Source organism: Myotis daubentonii, chromosome 10 (genome assembly GCF_963259705.1).
Source record: "Myotis daubentonii chromosome 10, mMyoDau2.1, whole genome shotgun sequence".
Lineage (NCBI taxonomy): Eukaryota > Metazoa > Chordata > Mammalia > Chiroptera > Vespertilionidae > Myotis > Myotis daubentonii.
Genome location: NC_081849.1, coordinates 5,087,581 through 5,104,726, shown reverse-complemented (window position 1 = coordinate 5,104,726; position 17,146 = coordinate 5,087,581). Strand labels below are relative to the sequence as shown.

Below are 17,146 nucleotides of genomic sequence, written 5' to 3'. Positions count from 1 at the left end.
CGTTGCATGGCATTAAGTACAAAACCCAGGCGTGGTCTGCATGGCTGCCCTGGCTTCCCTGCCTTCCCTGCGGCCTCATCGGAGGTGCAGCGGGTCTGTGCTCCACGCACTCCCTACTGCGTGGCCTCGCTGGAGAGCCTGCCCTCCATCCCGCCCCCACCCCCACCCCGCCCCCGCTGCTCCAGCACCTCCCGCTGCAATCAGGCAGAATGTCACTTCCTCGGAGCCCTGGCCCGCCTCTGCCCCCCCCCCCCACAAGACTGGCAACCCTCCCCCCCATATACCTGCTGTCTGTCTCTCCCACCTCCTGGTGTCCTCATTGCCCGGTGTCCCTCTCGCTCCTCCTGGTGTGAGGGTGGCAGGCGGCCCCTCCTTCCCTGCTCATGGCGACGTCTGGGAGCTGGAGCTGCTGCACACGCCTCACTTGGCCCGTGTGAACTTTGCGGTACGAAACCTACAGGACCTGCAAGCACACAGCTCAACAGATGAATCCCGCCGGAAACAGCGGCAAACCCCCATCCGCGCCTCACACCCCAAGCTCCCGTGTCCTCCCCGTCCCACCGAGCTCCGGGCACCCTGCAGTCTGCGGAAATGTCTGTCTGCCCATCGGAACAGGCTTCAGTGTGACCCCCATGCGTGCAGGGGCCGCTGGGTGAGGTTCCTGTAGATGGACTGGCTCAGCGCGGGCTTAGTGTCCGACCCCGTTCACTCCCGCGATGTCTGTGCCTGGGGCTGAGGGCAGGGAGCGGCTGGCAGAATGGAAGGGTGGCGCCTGGCACAGGGTGGGGAGGAGGGTGGCACCGCAGCACCTTGCACCGGCCTCCACACTGCATGGGGGGCGGAGGTCACATCAGGACCGAGAGCCCTTTGGGAAAAATGATCTCAAGTTATTTTGGTGTCTGCCGGAAATTGCTGGCGGTCCTGGCCTTTGAGACTTGTTAGCAACGTGGTATTTATTGAGCGCCTGCCGGGATTCTGATGTTGACAAGTGAGCCTGGAGCTTGCCAGAAAGCTGCCAGCCTCAAACTTGTCTCCAAATTGTGGTCTATGCAGACGCTCATTGTCTGAAGAGGGTTTTGAAACCTTGTACCACCAACAGCAAGACAGAGCTGCAAGTGCTGTTTCAAGTTCTGCAACTTCCCTGCACAGCCCATTTCCACGCCCATTTCCACCTCTCGGCGCGGGGTAGAGCACAGCTGCTCCTGACTGCCCAGGGCACAGTGCCCGGCTTTTGTGATTTAGGGACCAGCACGATAGCTTTAACACCCCACGTCAACATAGTGCGAGTTAGCCGCAGTTCCAATGGTAAGAATCGCTTCCGTTTTTAATTAATTTCATGGAGAAGCTATCAGACACAGCCAATTAAACTGAAGACCTTAAAATCATTTCAGGTCTGGTGTTGCACTCGTAGGTAAAACAGAATGAAGCCCTGGATGGGTGGTTCAGTTGGTTGGAGTGTCATCCTGTGAACCAAAAGGTTGGGGGTTCGATTCCCAATCAGGGAACACACCTAAATTGTGGGTCAGATTCCCAGTCGGGGTGGGGTGTTTATGGGAGGCAACCTATCAGTGTCTCTCTCTCTCTCTCTCTCTCTCTCTCTCTCTCTCTCTCTCTCTCTCTCTCTCCTTTCCTCTAAAGTTTTTTTTTAAAAACCACACATAAATGTTAAAGTATTCTATGTAATAAAGACATAATATGCAAATTAACCCTCACACCCTCAAAAGATGGCTGCCTACGACCAGGCCAGCAGGGGGATTAGTGAGGGACAACCAAACGACTAAACAGCAGGCTGCGTGGGATGACCAGGCCAGTAGGGGGGGGCGCTGTGAGGGGCAATCAGGCTGTCAGGGGGTGCAGTAAGGGGTGACCAGGATTTTGGGGAGGGCAGTTAGGAGCGACCAGGCCAGCAGGGAGGGGGCAGTTGGAGGCAACCAGGCCGGCGGGGGTGGGGGGGGGGCGCAGTTAGGGGTGATCAGGCCAGCACACAGAGGTAGTGAGGAGTGAACAGGCCAGTGGGGGGTGGGGGCAGTTAGGGGCAACCAGGCAGGCGAGCAATTAGGAGTTAGCGGTCCAGGTTTGTAAGAGGGATGTCCAACTGCCGGTTTAGGCCCGATTAGACTGGCAGTCAGACATCCCCTGAGGATTGGAGAGGGTGCAGACTGGGCTGAGGGGAATCCCCCTATGCATGAATTTCATGCACTGGGCCTCTAGTATATATATATATATACTAGTATATATGTACTAGAGGCCTATTGCATGAAAATTCTGGCAAGAGTAGGCCTTTCTTCCCCAAGCTGCTGGCACCGGCTTCCCTTGGGCACCTGGGACCCAAGCTGGCTTCTCTCAGGCCCCAGCTTGATCTCAGGAAGGACATCCGGAATGACTTCAAGAAGACTTCCATTCTAATTAGCATATTATCCTTTTATTATTATAGACTAGAGGCTCAGTGCACAAAAATTTGTGCACTCGGGGGGGTCCCTCAGCCCAGCCTGTGCCCTCACGCAGTCTTGGACCCCTCGGGGGATGACCACCTGCTTGCTAAGGCCCGCTTCCCAGGGGATTGGGCCTAAGCTGGCAGCCAGACATCCCTCTGGCAGCCTGGGAGCCCTCGGAGGATGTCCACTTGACAGCAGGGAGCAGGTCTAAGCTGCAGTTGGATATCTTTAGCACTGCTGAGGAGGCGGGAGAGGCTCCCACCACCACCGCTGTACTGGAAATCGTTAGCCTCGCTTGTGGCTGAGCAGAGCTCCCTCTGTGGGAGCACACTGACCACCAGGGGGCAGCTCCTGCATTGAGCGTCTGCCCCCTGCTGGTCAGTGTGTGTCATAGTGACCAGTCATTCTGCTGTTAGGGTCAATTTGCATATTACCCTTTTATTATATAGGATAGAGGCCTGGTGCATGAGTGGGGGCCAGCTGGTTTGCCCTGAAGGGTGTCCCGGATCAGGGTCGGGGTCCCACTGGGGTGCCTGGACAGCCTGGGTGAGGGGCTGAGGGCCATTTTCAGACTAGCCACACCCGCTTCAGGGTGAGGGTCCCTGCTAGAGTGCCTGGCCAGCCTGGGTGAGGGGCTGATGGCTGTTTGCAGGCTGGCCACGGCCCTGGGCAACCCAGGCTCCCAGACCCTCCTTGAGCAGAGGCCACAGTGGCTGGAAGCAGGTTTCTGGGATTTATTTATTGTCTATAATTGAAACTTTGTTGCCTTGAGCAGAGGCCACAGCCAGCCAGGGCAGGTGGGAAGCTTGGTTTCCTCCATCGCCGGGGCAACCAAGCCTCCTGCTTGCTCCAGCTCCGTGGCTGCAGGCTGCCATCTTGGTTGGGTTAATTTGCATATAGTCACTCTGATTGGCTGGTGGGCATGGCTTGGGGCATAGCAGAGATGCGGTCAATTTGCATGTTTCTCTTTTATTAGATTAGAATATCTATATGTAGATATATGTATGTATATAGATACACTTTAAAATACATATTTAATTACAGTGAGTAATTTGCCTATTTCCTCACTGAGCCACAAGCACAGGCTCACAGCTGCCCTAGGAACTGGTTGTGGATAAGATTTCGAATGCCCATGCCCTCAGGCAGGAATGTAAAGTCCTGTTATGTAAAACAGTCAACTACAGAAGTTTCCAGATTCATAGCAAAGGCGCATGGATCTCAGTCCAGTCCCTGAGGCAAGAACACACTGGGAGGCAGCGAGCCTGGCGCTGAGTGGAGGGGCGGCATCAGAAACCCCAGGGAGGTGGGATGTCAGGGAGAGGCACCCGGAGAGTCTGTAATAACCGGGAATGTCAGTCCTCTGTCACCAAGATGACGATGGCTCCTCGTCCATCACCAGACCTCAAAAAGCAGAGCCTGCAGCCAGCAATTTCTAGTTGGTGACATCAGTGTTGAGGTCAAATGCCATCCCCTGATTCCCCAGTGCCACCTGCTCAGCCCAGCAGCACAGCTCGGCCCAGCCCAGCCCGCAGTCCGTCACAGGCACTGTCTGGATCCCAGGAAACAGTATCTGCGGCCACAGCCTCCTCCAGGCCTGGTGCTCACAGCTGGCAAAGCAAAGTCCTCAGGAGACCAAACAGCGTTCACAGAGGCGCGGGAGGCGGGAAGTGGGACACTGGGGAGTGGGAGCCCCTCCCAGCTGCAACTCCCCGTCTTCCCCCTGTCCAACCACACGCCTGTGCATCTCACAGCCTGAATGGTGCAGCCCAGCTGGCCGCACCTTCCCATGTGTCTTCTGGAAATATTAAGACCGAGGTCACCCAAACCCAGGTCCGACTCTATCCTGGCAAAGGCCTCATCCACGTGGGGAGCCAGGGCCAGTCTTCCCGGCTCAGTGCCCGCAGAAAGCTGCCGCAGGGACCGACTGCTGCCGGCTGGTCATCGTGAGGAAGCACGTGAGCGCCCTTCTTCCTTCCCGGGCAGAGGCCGCCTGGCTGACCCTCCGCGTTAGCAAATGAAATGCACCGTTGCCAGCTGTGCCCGCCTGGCTGGCCAGGCCTGGGCCTGCCTCACTGCCTTTGTTACTGTGAAACCACCTCATCCTCTCGCTTCTGTGAAACCACCTCCTCCTTTCACTTCTGTGAAACCACCTCCTCCTCTCGCTTCTGTGAAACCACCTCCTCCTCTCGCTTCTGTGAAACCACCTCCTCCTCTCGCTTCTGGGAACCCACCACCTTCTCTGCTCCTGCCAGCTGTACTCACCTGGCATAAGACAGACGTGCCGTCCGCATGTGCCCGAGCAGTCAACGCATCGCCCCCTTGTGGAGTCCCACAACTGCCCCCGGACACCCTGCTTCGGGACCCACCTAAAGTCAGCGTCCTGAGTGCCCTCAGGAGAGCCCTGGGGGCAGCAGTGAGCACGGACAGACAGGCGTGCTGCCTCCCGTCCTTCCCTTCCTTTAATGGTGCAGGAAACGGCATGTGCTTCTGGGTTCTCCCCACACTGCCTGTCACGTTACTGAAACATCATTTGATAGTGACAGCAATGAGCAGTGCAGTCATCTATGTTTCCATAATGTTCATGCATTTGAATGAGCTTTCAAACATGTTTCATTGAGTCCTAACACCTGAGCGAGATTCCTTCTGTCTCCCACCCTTCCTTCCTTTTTCCCACTTTTGTTGCTTTAAGTTTCTCTATTGTTTTGGGTTTGTTGTTGTTGCTGCTGTTGTTTGGTTAATACTCATCTGAGGATATTTCTTCCATTGATCTTTAGAAAGAGTGGAAGGGGAGGGAATGAGGGAGGGAGGGGGAGAGAGAGAGAGAGAGAGAGAGAGAGAGAGAGAGAGAGAGATGTGAGAAAGACATGTTGATTTGTTGCCTCTGCACATGCCCAGACTGGGGCTGGGGATTGAACCTTCAACCCAGGTACGTGCCCTTCATTGGGAATCAAACTCTTCAGTGCTCGGGCCAACGCTCTAACCCATGAGTGACATCAGCCAGGGCCGGCCTCTCTAATTTTTGAAATCATCACCTCATAGTTTTCATTGGAATCGCTACTCTTTTGTCTGAAGTTCAGATTTTAACCCAGAGAGGAGAGGCCGTGGTGGCATGGCCTGGGGGAAGCACATGTAAAAGGAATTTTAGAGGCAGGACAGGGAGTTTTAGGGAATGAAGGGGGTCCGTGGGAGAGGAATGCATTATCTTACAGAGGCTGGAGAAATGCCCCAGGATGAGGGGGGAGGAAGATGAGGGCACCACATGGGCTTTGAGCTTTGAAACTGATACTACGTAGCAGGGTGACCGACGAGGAAAGCACCGGGGTCCGAAATCAAGGAAAATCCAATTAGAAAGGGTCAGGGTCAAACAAAGAACTACAGCACATAAACCGGAGACAAAGGGACGAGACAGAGTTCAGATATTTTGGATTTAGGTTCTTTCCCATTAGAGAGAGGGCAGGCTTTTCCCATTTGGGGGCCGGTCCCCTTGGGGAACACACCTGCCCAGGTCGAGTTTGTATATGCTCCCAATAAACTCTACACTTTTATTCAAGAAATCTGTCACTCCACGAGTTTGTTCTTCCTTGTCGGACAAAGACCCGCTAGAAGACGTCTGCACCCCGAACACACGTTTCACACGGAAGGGCAAAGACCGCAGATGGGCATACTCGCATCTGAGACTCGCATCTGAGACTCGCATCTGAGACTCGCATCCGAGACTGGTGCCTTTATTAGTTTATCTCCTATTTCATCTATTCTAGCTGCACCGCCCCACATAAAATACCGAGCTCTGATCACCAATTACTAAGATAATTTGATATTTCAGACATCAGCAACCTGGGAGTCGGTTTCGTCTGCTCTCAGCTCCTTGCTGGCTCTCTGTTTGCCTGCGTTAAAAATAAGTGTGAGCAACCACTGCGTTGCCAGGGACAACGCGCCTGCCAGCCGGAGATGTCAGCTTCACCCCTTCCAGGGCCCGTCGCTGCGTGTGGCATCCTTACCGCATCCGGGCTGCTTCGCGCTTGCTCTCTGCACCAGTCACACTGCTCCCTGCCAGACAGGCCAGCAAGGAACAGAGCCCTGAGCGCGGCGGTGGCCGACTTGGGAGCAGGAGCACGTCCAGGCAGGGTCCCGAGCAGCTCGCAGTCGGCAATGACACAGGCATCCGATACATAATCTAATGGTGCCATCATGCTGCCAAAAAGCATTTACCAAGTGTCCCCACTGTGTCCTGAGGGGAGAATAATGAACTCTGCCCGGAAACCAGACCAGGCTCCCCCCAGTGTCAGAGATGGGAACTAAATGTGCATGGATCCCCTGAGGAATGAAGCCAGAGAGGATAGCAGGAGACAGTATATTCAAAGTGCCGGGGGAGGGGACTGGAGGGGTGACTTGCTCCTGGAGCAGGAAAGGGTGAGCAGAGGGTGGAGAACTTGGCTGGGCTCTGAGGAGAGGGAAGGGCATGGATGTCTGTGTGGTGACGAGGCTCTCAACACAGGCGGGAGGATAGAGCATCCTGACACCTGGGTGTGTGATGCGTCCCAAATGCACCACAGACACGGTTTCTAGGATGTGCCCGGAATCAGCCACTTCCCACCACCTGCGCACCCCACCTGGACGGACCTGCTCGTTCCTGTGGGTCCCTCCTCCTCCCGCCCTCGCTTCCTGGTTTCTGTTCTCCCTGTAGGCTCCCGCCAGGCGAGCGCCACCCGTGCCTGCTGCGCTGGCCACCTGCTCTTAGGAGGAGCCCAGCCGGGCCTCCCCTCTCTGGCTCCCACTCCCGCGCTGGCCTCCTAGCTCCGCTGGGCCCCTCACTCGCCCACTGTCCCTGCCTGGCCGCGGCCTCCTTGCTGTGCCCCACCCGGGTCTGTGCCCTCGGCTGTCAGCCAGGCCTCACTCTGCTCAGGCTGTTACAGCAAATGCCAGACACAGCAGCTTCAACAGGAGCGGCCGCCTGCCCCAGCTCTGGGGACTGGAAGTCCACGATCAGGGGGGTTGGGGGCTGCTGCGCTCTCTCCTGGGCTTGACCACCTGCCCGTTCCCTGCTGTGCCCTCAGGAGGCCTTTCCTGATGCTGTGGATGGGGGAGGGGGCAGCGAGAGAGGGGGAGGGGGCAGCGAGGGAGAGCGAGGGAGAGGGAGGACTCAGGTTCTCTGGCATCCATTCTTATAAGAGCACTACCCTAACCCTAATCTCCCAAAAGCACTCTCCGAATACCGCCAGGATGGGGGTGGAGCCTCAGTGTGTGAATTCAGGGGGACCCAGCACATCTACAGCAGCGATGCACCTCCTCCCCCTGCCGCCCAGCTGCCCTTCAAATGTCACTTTCTGAGGGGGCTCCCCTGCCTCCCTGCAGGCAGACAGCCCCCAGGACCTCACCCTGGGGCTTCTGCTTCTCTTAATGGATGTAGCTGTTTATTGTTTGGCCTCTCACCTTGTGCACTGGATACAAGAAAGGAACATAGAAGCTGAAAGCCACTCCATTTGTTGGGTGAATAACAGTGGCATGGCCTTTGTTTTTTCTCTGTGGCATCTGAGGTTCTCAGAACAGGGTCTGGCAAAGTAAGCCCTGGATAACTGTGGGGAGGAAAGAAGGGAGGAAGGGAGGAAGGAAGAGAGGAAGGGAGGAAGGGAGGGAGGGAGGGAGGAAGGGAGGGAGGGAGGGAGGGAGGGAGGAAGGGAGGGAGGGAGGAAGGAAGGAAAGAAGGAAGGGAGGGAGGAAGGGAGGAAGATGATGAAGAATGGATAGATGGACAGGTGATGGTGGATGGATGGAAAGGAGGAAGGAAAGAAGGAGGGAAGGAAGGAAGGGAAGAAGGAAGGAAGGAAGGGAGGAAGGAAGGAAGGGAGGGTAGATGAAGGTTGGATGAAGGGTCAGTGAATGGATAGGTGATGGGTGGATGGATGAATAATGGAGGATGGATGGATGATGGATGGATAAATAGAAGATTGTTCACCTTAGAGAAAATGGTTGTCAGCATGCTTTTCCATTTTATCGGATCTCTAAGGCATGTTTGTGGTACCAAACGGAACAGGGAATCCATTATAGTCTCATTTTTACCATTCTAAGCAAAAACCTGTAATTCTACTAAGAAATACATTACTGAAGCTCAGTGTCTCGGGATAATTTACTAACTTCCTTTGCCCTTCATGGGAAGCAAGATCACTTCTACTCAAATTTTTAATAATTCAACTCCTGCAAGTTCAGATGAGGAAGTCTGAATGTGGGACCCAAATTACATGTTCAAATAAACATATTACCCTGAATTCAAACTAAAAAACCGCACCTCTGCTCTGGTTATATGTGGGGCGCGCTTTATGGGGTTATATGTGGGGCGGTGTTTTGGCCAGGTTCAAGCCTCGGACTAATGAAAGGACAGGGTCCTCTCATTGCCACGTGCAAGTCCCAGCTGGAGGGCAGGGCCCTCCCAGCACAATTATAGCCAACGGCTGTGGTTGTAAGCGTGAACCTGTGGTCCGAACACATGGCCCCACATGCCTTGTGCTAGAGTTCAGGTGCATGTAGTTGAGTGAGGCTGAAACCCAGGAGAATGCTGTAAACAACGTGATCACGCCCCTACTTTGCCTCGTGGCATCTGCTATAAAATAAAGACACAGCGGCTTGTGGGTGCTGTCACTGTCTCCTCATCAGGGAGCAGCGTCCCACCGAGACCCAGCTATTATTCTCTTGTCTGTCTTTCCTTAATCCTGTCACCCCCCCACTCGGGATCACCCTTGGTCGTGCTGGCGTGGCACAGTTATATACATAAAAATTAAATGTGCATGTAGACCAGAAAGAAAGTTGGAAAAAAGTGAAAAATGTTGGGTTTTTTTGGATTAACAAGATAGTTGTGATTTTCTTTAATTGACTTCCTATTATTACTGTTACAGTATTGCTTGTGTGGAGAACAAATTACCTACCCTCTGAAAAATGAAATTTGGCAAATGAAAAGGCAAGTTAATAAAGAATGTCTGCACCCTGGCCATGTTCCAGTGGTTAGAGCGTTAGCCCCGTGTACCAAGGGTCGTGGGTTCGATTCCTGGTCAAGGGCATGTACCTGCAGGGCACGTACAGGAGGCAACCAATTGATGTTTCTCTTTCACCTCTCTCTCTCTCTCTCTCTCTCTCTCTCTCTCTCTCTCTCTCTCTCTCTCCCTCTCCCCCTCCCTCCCTCCCTCCCTCCCTCCGTCCCTCTCTTCTCCTCCCCTCTCCTTCCTTCCTTCCAACCTGTCTAAAAATCAATGAAAAAAACATCCTCTGGTGAGGATTAACAAGAAATAAAAAGTGCCTGCTTTCCTGTGGGTAAAGTCACCGTGTGTCTGAATGGAAGCGCATGGCCTGAAAGGCAGTGTGTGGCATCTGTTAGAAATGGTGGGAGTGGCCCGGCACTGCGTCCCTCCATCCCTCCCGTGGCCCGCCCTCCCTGAGCAGTGCACTGCACTGGCCTTTCACGCAACTGCAGTCCTGCACTTGGCTTCCCACCCTGCGGTGTCCACAGAAGGGTACTGTGTTGCGATGACTCGCCCCCGCCCCCGGAAGACCAGCGCCCCCTGCGCACTCCCTGGCAGCCGCCGTGCCCGGCCACGTGCACACAGGGTTGAACCCTGAGGTCTTGCTGACACTCAGTCCTGGCTCTGGTTCTCACTCTGCCTCTGGAGTGACAGCATTCGTCTTCTCCACCTAACGATTCAAATACACGACACGCATGAATCTTCGGTTTCTGAGTCTGAATGCCCTTTCACCTTCCTTCCTTCCCAGGACATGTTTTGTAAGCGCCTCTGTCTCCTGGTCACACGGGTGGGCAAAAGTGGGTTTACAGTTGTGAGTATGCGAAACAGAGTTTATTCTTTTTTAAAATATGTTTACATTGATTTTAGAAGGAAAGGGAGAGAGAGAGAAAGATCAATCGGCTCCTCTTGCACACCCTCTAGTAGGGACTGAGCCCAAGCCCACAGCCCAGGCATGTGCCCTGACCAGGAATCACACTGGAGATCTTTGGTGCCTGGAATGACGCTCAACCTACTGAGCCACACCATCCAGGGCCAGAGTTTCCATTGCATTACTATGTATTTACTATTGTCTTATTGTTCGTGCGAACACCTGTAACCCTACTCTGGCCCCACCCCATACTGTAGACACTCTCTCTGTCATTATCTGTGGCGCTGCCCAGCCTAGTCCTGGACATCATATTGTGGGCGCTGGGCCAGGGAGGGGCACGCTGGCGATGCCACAGGCTGGGTGGCTGCTGCCGTTGTTCAGGCACTTTCACAGGACATCTGTTTCCCTGCTGCAGAACCACCTCCCACAAGTCAGGGCCGCGCCCGGTGCACAGCCGAAGCGAGACCTGAGGCACTGTGTTTGGAGAGAGAGGTTGATCGGTTTGGCCGAGGCAGGGGGACAGGAGAGCAAGACCTGGCAAATCCTTCTCCCCAAAAGCAAACGCGGGGCGTTTGGCAGCTGAGGAGTTGGGCGGGGGGCGGGGGGGGGTGCGGGTCAGGGAACAGAGAGAAGCCTGTGTCTTAGCCACAGGTAAGCTTTTCACATCGGACTCCTGTGCCTTGCTGTTCTCTCCTCCGCTGATACAGAGCGAGGGCCGGGCTGAGGATCCAGAATCTTCGAAACGGCTCACAATTGCACATCAGCGGCGATATCGTTCAAGCAGAAAGTAGGCATCCTGTGACTATCACTGTGGCTTGAGGGTTTGTCTTGTGCTTAACCACCTATATTTCTCTGTTCTTTAAGCAAAGTGCAGTTTTAAATGTTTCCCCTGGAACTGGCTACCACGCTTCCGCGATCTGCCACTCTGAGCCACACGGCAGCCACAGCAGCGGGAACACAGTTAAAGTCTATACCTCGGTCCTAATTAAGAACTAAATCACTTCTAGCTCCACAAATACCAAGGAGGTTAAAATGTCAAGGGGGCTGGGCTACAATACTCCTCACTGGTCAAGAAATTGACAGAAAGCCAAAGTCCTCCACTTTTTTTGCATATAAACATCTAATAGATGTGTTTGAAGTAGAATTTAGAATTCCAGATTCTTCTCATAGGAAACAAGATTCAAAATAGATCACTTGTTCCAGCTGATGAAACTGGCACATTCATTGTATCTTCCCAGACCTTGGAGACTCGGTGGTCAGTGATCATGGATTTGGTTGTGGACAGTGACCATGGATTTCATCTGATCAGGGTTCAGGAATGTCTGTGAGATTGTCCCCGCAACGTTGGTTGTAGGCATGGTGCTGTTTCAGGATTCATGCTACTCGCAAAGTTGATGAAAAGGGCGTATTTCCTTTGTAATCGTGGGCGAAGGGACGAGCTGACGCATCAGCAAGATCCTATCACTTCTGGGCATCGACGTTCATATAGAAAACTCAGTCCTACAGGAAGCGAGGTTGTCTCAGTGTAACATTCTGTCCTGATTCCGTGCTTATGTTTAGTCTCATTTTTAAGGGCTGAAAGGCCCACTTTCTTAATAGATAAATTTTGGATGACAAATAAGAACACTGGTAGAAATTTCTAAACAGCTGTAGAACTATTTCCTGCTAAGACTGTAATGGCTCTCAGAATTTTTATTTATTTTTTGGTAACCCTCCCAGGAGGATATTTTTTCCATTGATTTTTAGAGAGAGTGGAAGAGAGGGAGTGAGGCGGAGACATCAATGTGAGAGAGACACCGTGATTGGTTGCCTCCCACACATGCCTCAATGGGGGCCTGGGATTGGACCTGCAACCAAGGTCTGTGCCCTTGACCGGAATCAACCCTGAGAATCTTCTGTGTGGGGGCCGATGCTCTAACCATTGAACCACCTGCCGGGACACTCAGAATTTTCTTTATTTGATAACCTGGAGAGTGAATGCCAGTTGCTTAGAGTTGAATTTTTCTTAATTCGAACCCTGGGCCGTCCATGTTAAATATTTGGGCGCCAGGTATTCCTTCTTTGCCACCCCACAGTTGAGTATCATGTTTATTTTGATTTGCAGCAATTTGAGGCGCTCCAAGAACTCGTGATCTTGGGTGAAGAAGTGTCTGTGCATGGCGCTGCCTGCGCTTTGAGGTCACCTCATTCTGTTCCATCCTGACTTGGAGCATGTGTTGCAGCGATGGCGCTAATGGAATGTTTTGTGGCCTGTGTGCTAGTATAGGCAGAGCTGGAAATCCTCCATCTGCCGTGTGACTGACTTTGTTTGCCCTGGAGGGCCCCGTCGCCCTTGTATAATTAATCACTCTAATTACTAATATACCCCTATTCTATTTCTAACTTACTATTAATTATCAACACTACTTCCTTCGTCTCTCAAAGGATCCCCGTTTGAACTGTAAATTACACAATCATAATAATTTGAAAGGAGCTAAAAATTTGGCCTCAGCAGGTAGTGTGCCTGATTTACTTTCTAGATTTATTCCACCTTTATCATCCCTTTAGCAATGTTGCCAGATGTCACCCCCAACCCCTGCTGCAATGCAAATATGGTTCCAGGCGGGGGGTGACACCCAGCGTGGGGACAGGGGAGGTACCCTTGAAGACAGGCAGCTCCCCTCTCACCTGGGGTGTCTGCCAGCCTTGCATGAGGAGCGCCAGAAGGAGGGAAGGCTCAGTGGTGAGCAGCGGGCGGCGGGGGATTGAAATGGGCACACTGCGTGAACGTGGGACTCACTAAGTGAACGTGGGACTTGGTAGCTGAGGTTAACAGTGTGATGTGCGTGAGAGAGAGGTGAGAGAGGACTTAGGGCCAGAAATGTAACATACTTGGGGTGATTCTGTGGGGTTCATGGCTTGGCTGCAAGAAGGGAAAACTACAATGATCACTCTGTGCTGTGGAACCCAGTTTGTTGGATGGAGAAACATTAAGTTCACACAAAAGCTGCAAACATAATAAATATCGGATTCTTTCCTTGTTGTTGTTTGTTTGTTTGTTTGTTGTTGGTTCTCACCCAAGGACACATGTTCCCATTGATTTTTTAGAGAGAGTGGAAGGGGGGCAGGAGGGAGAGAGAGAAACATCCATGTGAGAGAGAGGCCGTGATTGGTTGCCTCTGCTGCACAAGCCCAGACCGGGGCCGGGGATGGAACCCACAGCCCTTGGGTCCATGGGCCGAAGCTCTAACCACTGAGCCTCTGGCCAGGGCTCCGATTCTTCCTTAGGTTTGCTCCGGGGCAGGGAAGACAGAGGCCGGGGAACGAACTCCGTGTCGCTGCAAGGATGAGAGTGGCCCCGTCCAGGTTTCTGTGTCTTGGGTCTTGGGTTACGTGGAGAGCACTGGCTTGGCTCGCCCTGTCTGTATTTTCTCACCGGGTCTCTCTTCCATGTTCTTGTCTCCAGGAGCTGGTGGGGAGTAACCCTCCGCAGAGGAACTGGAAAGGGATCGCCATCGCGCTGCTCGTGATCCTGGTCATCTGCTCCCTGATCGTCACCTCGGTCATCCTGCTGACGCCAGGTACCGTTCTGTCCCAGAGCCGGAGCCACTGCCAGGCACCGGTGCCACTCCCTCACCGGCTTCTTTTAAGTAACAGCCTCTTGCAGAGTTTATGTTTCCCAGGTTCTAATTTTCCATGTGCCTTTGGCAAAATCAACAAGATCCATTTCACGTGCTTCGATTTGCTTATATAATTGCTGACCAGGTGGAAATGCTCAGCAGCTATGAGAATTCGCAGCACTTATTCGTGCTTGACGAGCTGAAGACAGTGGCATGGAAATGGAAAGATTTTAGATATCGCATGCACTGCATCAAAGATAAATTAAAAACAACATGTATGGATTGTGACTAAGAATAGAGTACATATTAGATACTGCTGATGAAATGAAGTATAAAACAGTCAGAAATCGTTGAGGGAAGAGAAAATATCAGCAGCAAAAACGTGTAGGTACAAGGACAGTGAATGTTCCGCAGGGAAGGGGTGTAGAAGCCCAGAGGAGAGAGGCTTAGGGAGGAAGTTCATGGTGAGGTCAGACATAAAGGGGCGTTCCCACGGTAGGGAGGTGAGGGAGAGAAGGCAGCCTGGCCTGGAGGGGAGCCGTATGGGGACTGAGATACGGAAACATTATGGCCTTGCACCCACGTGTGCGACCACTGTACCCATCCTTCTCCACCATTAGGTGCCTGATCGTGTGGACGAAAATACGTTTCAATCCTCAGTAAATAGACTGCACAGGTATTAGACCTGAAGATGGAGAAATGCAGTGTAAAATAATTTAATATGGGAAGAAAGGGGACATCTGTGATACTTTCAACAATAAAGATAAATTTAAAATAAGTAAATAAAAACTTTTAATGGGTACAAAATGGCAGACAAATTATGGTCTATGTTTAAGCTATCATCACAAAACTTAAATGTAAAAACAGTAATCTGGACCCTGACACTCAAACCAGATAAAGTTATTGAAAGGGCGAGTCGTCACGGGGCCTACGTGGGCCGGCCGCCGGGCCCCATGAGGCACAGCCTGACCAGGCTGCTGGCGGCCTCGGGCTGTTGGCCGACTCCCCAGCTCACGGCGGGAGCCCGGCGCAGGCCGCCACCGGCCGCCGCCGCCCCTGGACCAGACCCACGCGGCAGCGGTAGCCGCGGCGGCGGGGCGGGGCACGTGCCCTCTCCCGAGGAGATGGAGGAGGAGGCAATCGCCGGTGCCCCCATGGACGAGACGGAGGACGTGGACTTCCTGTCTGGGCTGGAACTGGTCGATCTGCTGGACCCCCAGCAACCAGACTGGCCCCCGGAGCCCGGGCTCAGCTCGCCCTGGGTGGGCGGGGGGGGGGCTAGGACTGCGCCCTCCATCTTGCCCTGGGTCCTCCATTTTTGGGGCGGCCGCCATGTGCTCAGGAGAGTACCTTCTTCCCGGAAGCCCAGGCTCCTGCTGGCGACGCCCGGGATTTCTTTGAACTAACCAATGACAATCAAGGGACGTGCGCACCATAGAGATGACCACATCCTGTGTAACAAGACCCGACTTGCGCCTGGCCAATCAGCGGGGCCCACAGTCCCCTCCCCTGCCCTTTCTATAAAACCCACAATCCCATCAGGCCTCACGCTCTGCCACTGGGCTTACCGTTGCATCGGTGAGTGTGGTCGGGGAGCCGAACTAGTTCGAAATGAAGGACTCTTTGCTTTTGCATCGGACTGGCTGGCTCCCTGGTGGGCCCTTGGGAATCTTGAAATCTGGGCACAACAGTTATCAGAGGGAAAGAGAACCACAGACCCACAGACCGACGTTTGTTGTCAATACAGATGCAAACATCTCAACAAAACACTAGGAAGCCGAGCCCAGCGTGACCAAATGGGGTTTATCCCAAGAAAGAAAATTGGGTTTAACATGTAAAAAGCACTGTGAGCCCTAACGGGTTTGTCTCAGAGCGTCGGCCCATGGACTTAAGGTTCCTGGTTTTGATTCTGGTCAAGGGCATATACCTCAGTTGCAGGCTCGATCCCCGGCCCTGGTAGGGGCACGTGTGGGAGGCAACCGATCAATGTGTCTCTCTCACATCGATCTTTCTCTCTCTTTCTCTCTGTCTTTCCCCTTCCCTTCCACTCTCTCTAAAATTCAATGGAAAAATATCCTTGGGTGAGGATTAACAACAGCAACAACAAAAGAGCAATGAGATACACGGATGTTAATGGAATAAAGATGGGGGAGATCATTCCGATGGATGCAGAATAAGTATTTGACAAAATCAACAATCCTTCCATGGTAAAACATGGAACAAGCAAGGAATACTAATAAACGTCTCCAACCTGATATAAAGCATCTATGAATAGCCCACAGCTAGTATCATCCTCAGAGGCAAATCCACAGCAGCCCTAAGAGCAGGAATAATACAAGGACCTTCACTCCCACTACCTCTAGTAGACGTGTGGGCGATTTTAACCCAGGCAGTTGGGCAGGGGAAATGGCATCTGGGTGGGGAAGAAAGAAGCTGAACTGTCTTTATTCATGAGATGACGTATCCTGTCTATGGACAATCTTCAGGAATACACATGTGCACGCGCGCACACACACACAAACCTTATTATAACTAACAGATGAATTCAGCAACTTTGGAAGTGACGACATCTTTATGGAAATCATTTGTATTTCCATCCACTAGCATTGCACACAGCTCCTGCTGTCCTCACGTCCAGGCAGACCTGGTGCCCAGAGCAGAAGGCCTGGAGGGATGTCTGGCTGAGTAGCAGGCTCAGCACTGTGTCTGGGAGCCTTCCCACCCGGAGCCCAGCTCTAGGCACAGAGAGCAGCCCTCCGTCTGCACAACTGCCCAGGGGCACAGCCAGCGCTGCCCCGCCCATGTCTCTAATGGGAAGGGTTCCGCAGCCTTCTTCCTGCCTGCAGCAGGGAACACAGCCGCTGTAACGGTTCCCTGGGGTGCTGGCGGCCAGTGTCAGGCAACAATTAGCCAGAGTGTCCTGGTTGGCGGCTCCGATGGGCTCCCCAGATTCCTGAAAAGGCTTGGGGAGTCCAAGTAGACTCCTGGGGAAACCCCAGTGTGGCTGTGCCTGGCCCCCCTTTCCCTTTGGTTCTGCTGGGTTTCTCAGCTACTGTTTCCCTCTCTGGGTTTCGCTGCTCAGGGCTGTGCCCACTTCTGCTCCCTCCATCACGAACTGGGGGCGGCAGTGGTTCTGGTGTGGGACTCAAAGCTCCGGGGGTCAGAGGAGAGTGTCAGGGCACCCCCGGAGAATCCTCGCAGGGACCAGGGGTGCCTGTGCACGGGCCAGATGTTCCT

The 17,146-nt window shown here is 53.3% G+C and overlaps 1 protein-coding gene across 3 annotated transcripts in view; it reads left to right on the top strand.

The window, feature by feature from the left end:
- DPP6 (dipeptidyl peptidase like 6) overlaps positions 1-17,146 on the top strand; it is a 609,552-nt gene that overhangs the window by 323,201 nt on the left and 269,205 nt on the right. For all 3 annotated transcript variants that reach the window (XM_059711373.1, XM_059711371.1, XM_059711372.1), the window contains exon 2: positions 13,756-13,870. In XM_059711373.1, coding sequence (XP_059567356.1) covers positions 13,756-13,870 — 115 coding nt within the window. The remainder of the gene's footprint in view (positions 1-13,755; positions 13,871-17,146) is intronic.